Below are 12,287 nucleotides of genomic sequence, written 5' to 3'. Positions count from 1 at the left end.
CTTATTTGCGCCACCTGGTGTTCGGAGTTTTAACTTAACTTAACTTGTAACTGAATTACAGTTGATCAAGATAAAGGGGTCAAATATTAAATATTAGGTTTTATGACAAGTATAATAACAGTTCAATTGGGAAGTAATTTCTAATGGAAGCGAGTTATACTAAATACTATGCAACGGTATTTTGTAATATTCAGAAATGCAAAGAACTGTACAGTACAATCACATTAAGCACCTAATTGTAGATAATTTCCTCAGGAAAATGACAATACAATTTAAAAATATGAATAAACATAGATGCTTCAAATCTATCATGTCAAGAGTTAAAAGCAAGCTTCTCCTCATAGTAATAACTTTAATGAGAGACATCTTAAATTGCACCTTGAGGAGGATCACTGCCCATGGTAACTGGAATATAGCCAATTACAATCCAGGGGTGGGGAAAGCTACATTTGTGATGTGATTACACCAAATTTATAATTACAACTGGTTTTGGGGCCAAAAAAGAGCAAGAACACTGATCCACACTGCTGAAATTCAAATTAAGTCTAACATTTTATCTTAGTAATTATACAGCTTAAGTAGTTGAAGTATAGAATAAGTATAGAATAGAATATGGAATAAGTTGCAATTATTTTGCAATAAACTAACTGCACTTAATATTGGATTGTGCTTGATTCTTGTGACGAATGATGAATTCTCTAAATTTGGAGATAAGAGAGCTCACACAAATTATATTTAAATACTTTTTATGTCTCAAATATACCAGTCGATTCCTCTGCATTGTATGTGGATATTCAGAGTGTCCATGTTAAATTTAATTGTTGAGGGGTGAGCACTCGTCTGATTCTGATCATTTCAGTGCGGTCCTGGTATTTATAACACTAATTCTGTTACACTGCTGACTGAAATATTTGATAATAAAATTGGTATTTGTGTACTGCATTTTATACCAAGGGTTTAGTTGGTGGACTACAGTAGGGTGGATAGCTGAGACACCAGCTTTAACTTCCTTTTATATTGTAATGGGTGAATGGAAAGCCGTGTCCAGAGCTAGCTTTCTACACTTATGTTATTGTACAGCAGAGGACTCTGGTAGTGAGAAATATGGTAGGGGAAAGCTGTATTATTATTGTTGTGTTTCATTATTAGTTATTGTAAAGTTTCAATATTGTTAAATGTATTACACTGTAATAGTTATTACCCTTCCAGTGTTATTTGTGTAATATGTGGATGTCACCATGAGAGGTGGAGTAGTGCTCTGGGGTGGGGAAGAGCTGTCTATTTGTGTCTATGTGTATGTGTTTGAGTGTGTGGATGGTGCCAATTTGCTGTTAGTTGCCTAATAAATTGTACTGACCTGAGATCCTTGTTGCGTGTCTCCAGTAATTCCTGTGCTCGCTACAATATTACTCACAATGATTACTTTTCATGACAACAATTTATTTGATGTTTGACATTTAAATTGTCTGCATTTTACAAAAACCCATACCATCATACTGTAGCATTTCAGCAGGAAAGGCAGAAAACAGGAGAGACACTGGTCCACAGCTCTGTCAGCTTCTCAGGTTACACGCACAGAATACAGGAACCATGGCAATCACAACACAACACCAACAGAAGCCCTAAAATAACACACAGAAAATGTGCACATATAGTGACTCACAGACAGAGCCAATCACAGGGAAGACACAGACCATGCACCACAAGACTGATACAGAGAGACAGGACCAATCACAGGGAACACACAGAACATGTACACTTACAGTGACTTACAGACAGGGCCAATCACAGGGAAGACACAGACCATGCACAGCACGACTGACACAGACAGAAAGGAGACCAATCACCGTAAAGACACAGACCATGCGCACCATGACTGACACGGACAGACAGAGGACAAATCATAGGGGAGACACAGACCATGTGCAGCACGACTGATACAGAGAGACAGGACCAATCACAGGGAAAACACAGAACATGTGCACATACAGTGACTTACAGACAGGGCCAATCACAGGAAAGACACAGACCATGCACAGCACGACTGACACAGACAGAAAGGAGACCAATCACCGTGAAGACACAGACCATGCGCACCATGACTGACACGGACAGACAGAGGACCAATGACAGGGGAGACACAGACCATGTGCAGCACGACTGACAGACAGAAAGAGGACCAATCACAAGGGAGACACAGAACATGTTCACGCGCAGGCCAGGATTACACAGATACAGACAAGAGGTAAACAAAACAAGCGGTGGGAAATACAGAGCCGGGCGGGAACACAATTACAACGGGAATTACCGCACAACACAAATGCACAGATCATTACAATACCTTAAAATATTACAGTTTTTGACTTCACTGATTAGCATTCATTTTGCATGACTACCTTCCCCAAAGTAAAATAATAGTCCAAGATACTACAGAACTAGTCAAATTTGACTAATATTTGAGCCAATCTTAAGAAACCATTACAAACCAATGCAGAGCAAATAAGATATAAAAAAATATTCTATAACATCTGGTGTTACTTCTGTTCATATTCTCAGCTGGGTTTTAAACACAGTAAATAATGTCCATAACAGGTCACAAAAAATAAATCAAGCAAGTTATGAAGAAAGAAATACATGGCCCCAATATGCTCAAATTAGATTTTATTGAAGGATTTATACATCTATTTGATAGCCCCACCGCTTTGCTCAGTTTCGACATTGCTGAACCAAGGTCATTTATACTCATTGGCTCCAGCGAGTGGGTGATGTTGTGGGAGGCGTCTAGGAGTACAGGACAGAGTGGATTACAGGATTACAGGAGTACAGGACAGAGTGGATTACAGGATTACAGGAGTACAGGACAGAGTGGATTACAGGATTACAGGAGTACCGGACAGAGTGGATTATTAGTCCTCATATATCATTCTGCGATTTCTTTGTTTGTTTCAGTGTGGGGTGTTTATTTTTCCATTGAATGTTAGTGTTGCTTATCTTTTTCATGAATGATGTCTTTTCATTAAAAACTTTTTTTTTTGGAATGTCAGGGCTGTGTGGAGTCCCTGTTTTCTTGAATTTCCCCATCTCCTTTTTGCTTTTGTTTGTCTTAGCAAATTCATGTTTTATTATTAATATTTTGTGATGCCTGGTGTTTTATAATAGTAGATATTAACCAATGGGTTGAGAGAAGGAACACAAATATTATAAATTTTTGTTCTGATCAGCTTTATTTAAACTGCTCACACAACTTAAATATAAACCTTGATTTTATGATACAATTTAATTCTCAAATGAACACTGCAGACAAGTTTTGCTATTCAGCCATTAGTCTCAATTGAGTTACCACTATGGCCAAAATTTTTGCATCAACCTATAGAATTAACTCATTTTGATTCATAAAGTCAAATGAAACCTTCTGAAATAATGTTACTTTAACATATTGAATTACATACCACTTTGTAGTTTTCCATATACTTAACGAAAAAAATAATTAATTACTGTACTACTATTATGGCTTCCAGTAGACGTTTGTGATATGATTTTGTAGTTACTTTGATTACATGATGTTAAATAAAAGATCTAAATTATGTTCATAATGAAAATATATATATATATATATATATATATATATATATATATATATATATATATATATATATATATATATATATATATATATATATATATAAAGTTATGTCTCAATCCTAAAATGTTACGTGATGCTAAACTTTTGGCTATATCTTTACATGTAGTGGTCATTCTACAGTACAAATTCTGAGCATCCACCCCCATTTTACAATAAACTAGTTTCCATTGGCATGTACACCAATCTGTTCATCATCTCTTGCACATGGAAAAGCGTTAATATTTTTTGCCACGGCTTCTCCAACAGCCCTGCTGCTCGCTGCAATGATTCTCCGGCACATCATATCAAATGGTCCTCCTAGAAAATAAATAAATAAATAAAATAAAATAATCTATACAAATAAATCCTACCAGAGAGAGGTCAATCCAGTGGACCATTCAACAATTTAAAGTAACAGTGTTAACCAGAGGTCTTGTCAGTGCCTTGTGGGATGGGAGGAGGAGAACAGAGAAAAAGTAGCCGAATATGTCAGACTTTATTTCTGTTCCTTTTATTAAATTTAGCTAGTTAGCCCACAGCTCTGCCCCTACCACAACCTAGAGATTGTAATGTTCATGTAGACTCGACTCTCACTTTAAGAATGTATTAATAAGAATGCATTCTCCGCCCCTCTAGTTGCCCCCCTTCCCAGAGTTCTAGACGTTGACGCTAGGGGTGTGAAGTATGAGCTTGGTTGGACCCGAGCTGGGTACAAGGGCAAACAAACTAATTCTGTACGCTGTAATTACAAAAATATTGTAAAGTGTGATTAGTAAAGTGTATGCAACTCTGCTTAACTGTGTGTTCACCTTGTTGTGGTGAGTTCCCCACAGCCAGCCCCGAGCACGTGTTCTCAAATATGTCTTGTCTGCGTTTAAGGAGCAAATGAAATATTTGTGCAACAGTTCATCAAGGAACTAGGCTTTATGTCAGTTTACTTCCCTACTCCTCCCCCCTCCCCCAAATAAACCAGGAAGTACAGGTATGGCTGGAGTGTCCAGAAAGAACAAGAGTTCTTGGAACAGGATACAAATTTAAATGCAATTAATACATATCATACCAGTAGTGCAAATAAAATTACTCTGGAAATTCACACCCACCAATATTGAAGAAGTCTTTTAGGCTACATGTATGCCACACCTTTTAGATTGTTACCTGGAGAACAAAGAAAGGAACAAATATGTGGCTTGCTACTCACCATCTGTATCCATCAGGACACCACCAGCTTCTGTAACAATTATACTAGAAGCAGCTATATCCCAACAGTGCATTCCAATATGATAATAGGCATCAGCTTCTCCAGCAGCTACAAAACACATATCTGTTGCTGCTGTGCCAGCAGCACGGAATCTGGAACAATGACGAAAGTAAGATTTCAGCTCATTTGTGTTTATTCATTACTCTTTGGTTTGCTCAATTGCCATGGTCTATCAAATACAGTATGCAAAGAAAAAAAAGGTGGATTTGTACATCAAACAATTTGAAGTTTAAAAAGACACATTTCAGAAACATTACTTTTACAGAGTAGTCATTTAACTGTTTTGGGTTGCAGTTTTATAGTGTGTGTGTACCTGTAGAAAACAATGACTAATTTCATACAGTCATTAACCTGTGGTACAGTAAATGCAGGAGACTTTGCATAAGGAATACTTTATTATTATATGTGACCTGAAACCATGATCAAATGTTTTGAAGTTAGGCGGTCAATACAAAATTCAACAGCAGTGTAAGAATTACTGAACAGGCTGTAGGGTTTAAAACACAACGTATTACTTTCCCTCACTTTCTGCTTTGTTGTACATATTCTTGCAATATCCTTTTCAACATAATTGGGAACTGCTTTTATATTTTTATTAACATAGTGCATAAATCAGTTTGAACTCGTTATTTTCATTTCACGTCAGTTATACTTCAGGTCTTCCTGTCAAATGTCCTCTGAATTCATAACATCGGCTGTTCAAATTCAACCTGTTCAAACAGAAACATTTAACTGGTTTCCAACTCCTCTCCCAAGGTTCAGCATTTTCATTGGTTCATCTATGTTACCTGCTCACTCTGGCACAGGTTCAGAGGAGTGGGAACAGGCTTATGAATGATGGACCTTGGTAGTCTGTAACACCTGTAAGTCGCAATGGATAAAGGCATTGTCTGCCAAATAAACTAATAATAATAATAATAATAATAATAATAATAATAATAATAATAAAGACATTGAAAGAAATGAGAGCACAGACCCGTGAATTGGAATGTTCAGAAGCTTTTCAAGGTTTGTAAAGAGTGTTTTCAATATCTTAGGGTCTCGTTCAGGTCCCACTTCAGTTATTACAAGGGATTTGGTTATATCTGCACAGAAAAAAATATGACTTTGATCAACATAGTTCACAGACGTGTACACTAGCAACCATGTTTTAACTGTATAGTTGGAAGGGACTTTTTAATAAGGACCCATTCCACATCATTAAAATCGCTATACTGTAGTTCAGAGCAGCAGACCGCTATGGCTGAAATACCCTTGGTTCATTATGAAAGTTAGTTCTCATGTAATCAATTACTCAAACAGTGCCCAGATCCTCTTGAACAATTACCTCTCAGTCAATCTAAAACAGCTCAAGGGCCTTTTTTGCACACCCACAATGCCAGAGTCCAGATATGTAAATATAAAAACTATTTCAACAATGTTGTGCAACTCACCTTTCTGCCCGGAGACATTTAACTTCACGCCATTAAGAAATGCTCCTTTCCCTTTTCTTGCAGTGTACATTTTATCCTCTTTACAGCTGTAAACTATTCCAAATTCAGTCTGCAAGACAAGAGAGGGAATTAAAAAGCTGCCAAGTACTAGTTCAGCAAGAATGGATTTTGCCTGGTTACAGCCACCATTTGAATTCTCTCAAATTCAATTCTGCCCCAATCTGTAAAAAAAAACACTTTCAATAAACCAGGAACCTTCATAAAGACAACACTATGAATGGCACACAGACCTTTCATAATGTGAGTATTTTAAGCACATGCTCTTGCCATGCAATTACTGCTGTTGAAAACACCAACCATATCATGTTCAATATTATGTAAGTCTGTAAATAATTTCTCTGGAGTGACTTGCTAATTCCTTATTGGATTGCTGCCTCGTAAGGGGTTTTAGTGAGAAGATGAAGCGTCTCATGTTCTTCACCAGTGAATGTCAAAACATATGTATTACTATTACTAATATTACAACAAGATAGCAACAGAACACTTAAGGAGTTATGTGTGCTACATATGCCTTGTATTTACCATTTTGGTCCAACACCTTTGTGTTAAAAAAAAAAAAAAAGATTTGACAGATTTGTCTTTCAAAATGTCAATATTCACATACGCTTACCACTTGGTTGACAGCAAATGCAATGGATACTGCCATAAATGGAAATCTAAAAAAAAAAAAAAAAAAAAAACAGGATACAGGATACATTTAGATATAAAGAATTGTAACAAAAACAAAACTGATGGAAGCAGAGCAAAATAAGCAAGGGTGTACCAACCTGTGCACAAAGTTGGTGGTCCCATCAATGGGGTCGATTATCCAAGTGGGGCTGTCTGTCAGTACACATTCTGCTCCGGCTGCCACAGACTCTTCTCCAATGAAACTAGAACAGAGCGTGTTTACGTCATACTGAAAGAACCCTTAAATCATTTATAAAACTCAACAAAAGCATACGACATGTCCAACAACTGTCCAGCGATTCTCAGTTATTAAAATTAAGAAAAGCCACACAGAATGCAAACACTGTAATGCACCATTTGTTACCTTACCATCGCAATTGTGCCGGCTTTATATTAAACCCAGAGGAGGGGAAAAGAGAATTACCTGTGAGTTGGAAACTTCTCTTTGATTGCAGAGATAATCATTTTCTCCACCTTTTGATCAGTCTCAGTTACCAGATCAGCGGGGGACGTTTTTAACATCACTGATTGTTCATTTTGTAGAGCTTTACAAATCACCTGTAGGAAAGTAAGGATTTTTATACTATGTAATAACAGATAATTTTAAAACCATTCAATGTGATATATTAAAGCTAACTTTATTGAAATACTGTGCTGATACAGCATAATGAAGTTAAGTGGTGACTTGTTGACTTTCCTCGTTCGCCTAGAAATCAAAAGAAATGCGTTTTTGCCTGTTTGCATCAAGTCTTGGCCCATTATAACATAACTCTTACATTTGATAGCTGAAAGATTGACAAAAACTCAAAATAAAGTTTTAAAGACTAAAGACTTTATAAAGACTTCTTGTTGCTTACCTTTCCAGCATTCCTTGCAATAGATATCCCTAACTCCATGCACTCTTGCCAAGAATCTGCCATTTTCACAATAGTTTGCTATCTTGTACTGCAGCAATAGATAAAACAAATAAATAAATAAAAATCAGTCAGTTCAAAAGCACGAGGACCCCACTTCCAGTTTAAAAACTGTGTGGAGCGGTCCTCTACTGTATACAAAGAGGACAGTGTTTGTAAGGGGTGCTCTCAAGTTACAGTATGCCTGTTTAGTTTTTATTAAATAAGGTTAGAAGTCGATCTTCCCAAGCTTTTCCACTGGGTGACATGTTAAGTTGGAGATGCACGTTTACTCATAAGTTAGAAAGATTCTGGAACATGGAAAATGAATTATATTCTAAGTTTTAAAATTCATATCTTTACTTTCTACCCCCTAAAGGAGCCCACAAAATCTGAACTTATGGACAATATGTGGTCTTAAAACAATCCTTTCTATTTCTGTAGGTAGGCCAGTATGGCTTTACTGTAGGAAACGTGTTGGTGGATTATAACAAGATACATTAAACAAGTAGAATCCAACACTTACATTATGATTTAACAGTGACATTATGATATAACAATTACATTATGACTTAACAATGACATTATAATATAACACTTACATTGTGATTTAACAGTGACATTATGATATAACAATTACATTATGACTTAACAATGACATTATAATATAACACTTACATTATGATTTAACAGTGACATTATGATATAACAATTACATTATGACTTAACAATGACATTATAATATAACACTTACATTGTGATTTAACAATTATATTATGATATACAATAGTGATATACAAGTAGTGTAATCCAACATCAATATAAAATTGAATCTACTGTTTTGGCATTATGAGTACTGCATTACTTACTGCAAGACATTTTATTACAAGCAGTTGTATGGATACGTAAAGAATGGTGAAGTAGCTATCTATGTCAAATAATAATGCAAACTGCTTTGGAGGAATCCCTAACCAGAGCAAAGGCAGAATTTCAAGTTTGCACCAAAATTGATGACATAGCCACTTCACAGTTTTCTAAGTATCCACAACCACAAGCCCTAAACCAAAAAAAAAAAAAAAAAAAGAATGATATTAAATTACCTTGCAAAACAACACTATAAACAGTATTACACTTACTACCTTGAGTTCCAACACACTGGACACTGCTCCAGCCAAAGCTAAATTACTGCCTCTAGAAGGCGGAGAGCAGTTTATTTTTGCTGTGGTTCTCACCATAGCTTCTTTGGAATATAATACTTTTGAAAACAAGAGTATCCCTACAGCGAGCTTACAGGGCATGTTTAACTGCAACTTGTCGAAATGTTTTGGAGTGCCTGCATGAAAGGGAGTGGCCGACTATGGGTTCATTGTTTGGTATCATGTTTTAGACGGGTCTAGGGGCCAGACAAATGTTGCATTTTATTTAGTGCATGTATCATCTTTAAAACCAAACCGACGATTCGTCTTCTGGATTAACCATGACATCGATTTCAGTTACTTGCAATTGATACCTGTTGATACATACATCAAAACATGGCAAGTCAAAGATCGACATGCATGCCACCGACACCAATAGCAAGGCACCAAACCGCGACCCACAAGCAGATGAGAAGGTGAAGCATATTTGTAAGCGACTGTAACTCAAGCTCTCTACATTGAGTCTACTGTAGTCGACATTAAAATGTATTTAATTGGTGAATTCGTTGTTGGTACTGTGCTGTGCATTCACACTGGGGCCGTTTTAATCGCTGCCCGGTTGGTTTCTTTTTAAACAATATATCAATCTTCTTGTTGCTCTCACTTACCCGCGAGGAGCAAAGGGTCCGAGCTAGGTGCACGCTAAAGTTTGTTTTTATGATCCTTTTCCAACTTGTTTCTGGGCTGAGTTTGTTTGTGTGTACAACGCAGTTCGCATATGGTCTGGGAATGTTTACAGTATACTGCAAGGTATATTGGAAGATTATAGCAATTGATGTATTGCTCTGGTTTTATTAATTAAACATTGTGTCTAGGCAATGCACATACATCATACCAATTTATTGTTCTCATTCTGCTGTCATCCAATCAAAACTTTTTAAATGTACAAAAAGCCAGATAAAAAAAGAAATAGATCAGCTAGTACCTAGATATACTCAAATAATCTTTTTTTTTTTTTTTTTTTTTTTTTTTTTTCCAATGGCGCTAACAGAACCCAATACATTAATTTAATCTACTGTTAACTTGCTGACCACACAGATGACTACTTAAAAAAAAAAAAGTGACTACAATAGCAAAGCTGTGAGGATTTAGCAATGTTATTGTTTCCAAACGAGACAACAAATTATGGCTGAAAACTGGAACAATCCCAGTTTTTCCGGGATGTCTGGCAAATGTTTACTTGTCAGGTTACCCTATAATTAAATTAAAAAGGACCGATCCCAGCAGTTGATCACATTGAGATTTAGCAGGCAAACCAGATCAGTTGCCAAACAGACCGAGACCACCTAAAGTTTAGGTAGGCTACGATTAGTTTCCCAAGCGTACTTTGATTTTAACACTTCATGCCAAACGTACAGAGTCTGGACCAAACCCTCTAAACGGAATCGGTGTTAACACAGCTTAAATCGGTACATCACAGATGACGAAATAATACACAAACTCTGACAACGAAACCATTCCCTCCCGGGCTGTGTGCGGATTTAATTTAATTTCTAATTAACTTGTATGTTCCACTGTTATTAATCTGGACGTAACATTCAAGACACAATGTTACTGCTGCTAAGTGTTGTTTATCAAGCTGTATTTTAAATACACGCGTATATTAAATAAATCTTTGCGGTTACACTAGAAAGAAAAATTACGCTTTTTGTTTTGTTTTACTAACAAACCCCTGCTCTCGATGAGTTTTTCAGAATTCAGCCAACATTTCTACAACAAATTAAGAATTTGCCTCAGTAAATAAATAAATACAAATTGTAACGTAAGACTTACATTGAATTATTGCAATATCATTTCTTGACCGTATTCTTTCTCCTCGTACTTGATTTTTAAGTGTGTTGCCAGAGCAATGGACCTACCAGCATCTTATATAGCTTAGCTACTGGGCAAGAGGGAAGTTATTGGTCAGTAGCCAAGTCAATGGAAAAGTACGACGGTCTTGAGCCATGGTACCTTCTAGCTCACGTATACAGTTTAATGTGGCCCTTTGTAGATAGCACTTTATTTTTCTGACCTTTTGACCCAATGATAAATGCATTTGCTGAAATATGTCTATGCTTTGGTATAAAAAAAAAACAGGATTTGAACAGTTTAAGATATTTATTTAAAAAGACAGATATCGTCTGTTCCCATATTTTCTTGTGGATTGAGAATGTCGTCACAGATTAAATTAAATACTGTTGTCTCAACACAAGATGCAGACAACACAAATATGTATGAGGTCCTTTGAAAACCACATCATTCATAGTTTCTGTTCATTCATTATTCTCGAAATAATACACAAAAAATTTTACGTGTACAAAAACACACAAGTAGAAATTAAATGATCGGCTCTGAAAAGATATGATATCAACAGAAAACGGCCAATTTGTAAATAAATAAATAAAATAAAGTAAAAGATCAACTCAAAAAAGGGAAATCTAATATTATTTCTACACTAGATTGTTTTGGGATTTTTTTTTTTTTTTTGTTGTTGTTTGTTTGTTTTACAACCAAAAGTCAATACTTATTAAATAAATCATTATTTTGTATGTTTTATTTTAAAAACCTGCATTGGTGGTATTCAAACTCTTAACTATTTTTTTCCAACCTGAGCTAAGGTCTTGCAAGCTCTTTAATTGAAGCACATGTTTTATCAAAAATTATAGGAAAAACTTTTTTTTTTTAATTTATCCTGATGCGTAAGATTTTAAAATGTCGTTGCTGAATGGGATGTTAGGCATTTCAACATTTGTAACATCTCCGGCAAACAGTTGGGTCCTCCTATACTGTATATAGTATTTGTTCTCCTTCTTTAATCTAACTTGAGCCAAGTTACTACATTGACTTTACATCTAAATGAATTTCCTTTCCTCGCCTACCTTCTTCTTTCCTAGTTGGTTGCTTTACCTCATGCCTCAGTCCAGTCACTGTACTTTTTAAAAATTGTTTCCTGTATCCCTGCTTCCAGTTCCATTTAAATTGCATTACCTAATCTTATTTTATGTACAAGTTTCTGTCCTCCTCAAAGAACTGGAATTGCATACACTTTATTCTGCTCATCATACATAATTCCTTGGATATTCATAGTAATAGTAACAGCTTGGGGGTTGTACACCTAGGACCACAGAATGTCTCTGGAAGTCATCCAGTCCGATATAAAGCATGTGGAGGACA

General features: G+C 36.0%; 1 protein-coding gene across 2 annotated transcripts; it reads right to left on the bottom strand.

The window, feature by feature from the left end:
- Positions 1-3,699: 3,699 nt before the first annotated feature.
- On the bottom strand, positions 3,700-11,551 carry LOC121314178 (inositol monophosphatase 1-like). 2 transcript variants are annotated; one of them, XM_041247183.1, is made up of 9 exons: positions 10,905-11,551; positions 7,900-7,987; positions 7,467-7,600; positions 7,141-7,245; positions 6,984-7,029; positions 6,314-6,422; positions 5,857-5,965; positions 4,821-4,972; positions 3,700-3,940 (listed from the first exon to the last, which is right to left on the bottom strand). In XM_041247183.1, the coding sequence occupies exons 2-9, from the start codon at positions 7,960-7,962 to the stop codon at positions 3,801-3,803; spliced, it is 858 nt and encodes a 285-aa protein (XP_041103117.1). In that variant the 5' UTR covers positions 7,963-7,987; positions 10,905-11,551; the 3' UTR covers positions 3,700-3,800. The 2 variants fall into 2 exon arrangements, with proteins under 2 accessions (XP_041103117.1, XP_041103118.1); XM_041247184.1 differs by lacking the exon at positions 10,905-11,551 and having other exon boundaries at positions 7,900-8,565.
- Between the last annotated feature and the right edge of the window lie 736 nt (positions 11,552-12,287).

Source organism: Polyodon spathula, chromosome 4 (assembly GCF_017654505.1).
Source record: "Polyodon spathula isolate WHYD16114869_AA chromosome 4, ASM1765450v1, whole genome shotgun sequence".
In the NCBI taxonomy this organism is placed as follows: Eukaryota; Metazoa; Chordata; class Actinopteri; order Acipenseriformes; family Polyodontidae; genus Polyodon; species Polyodon spathula.
This window is presented reverse-complemented; position numbering and strand designations above follow the sequence as displayed.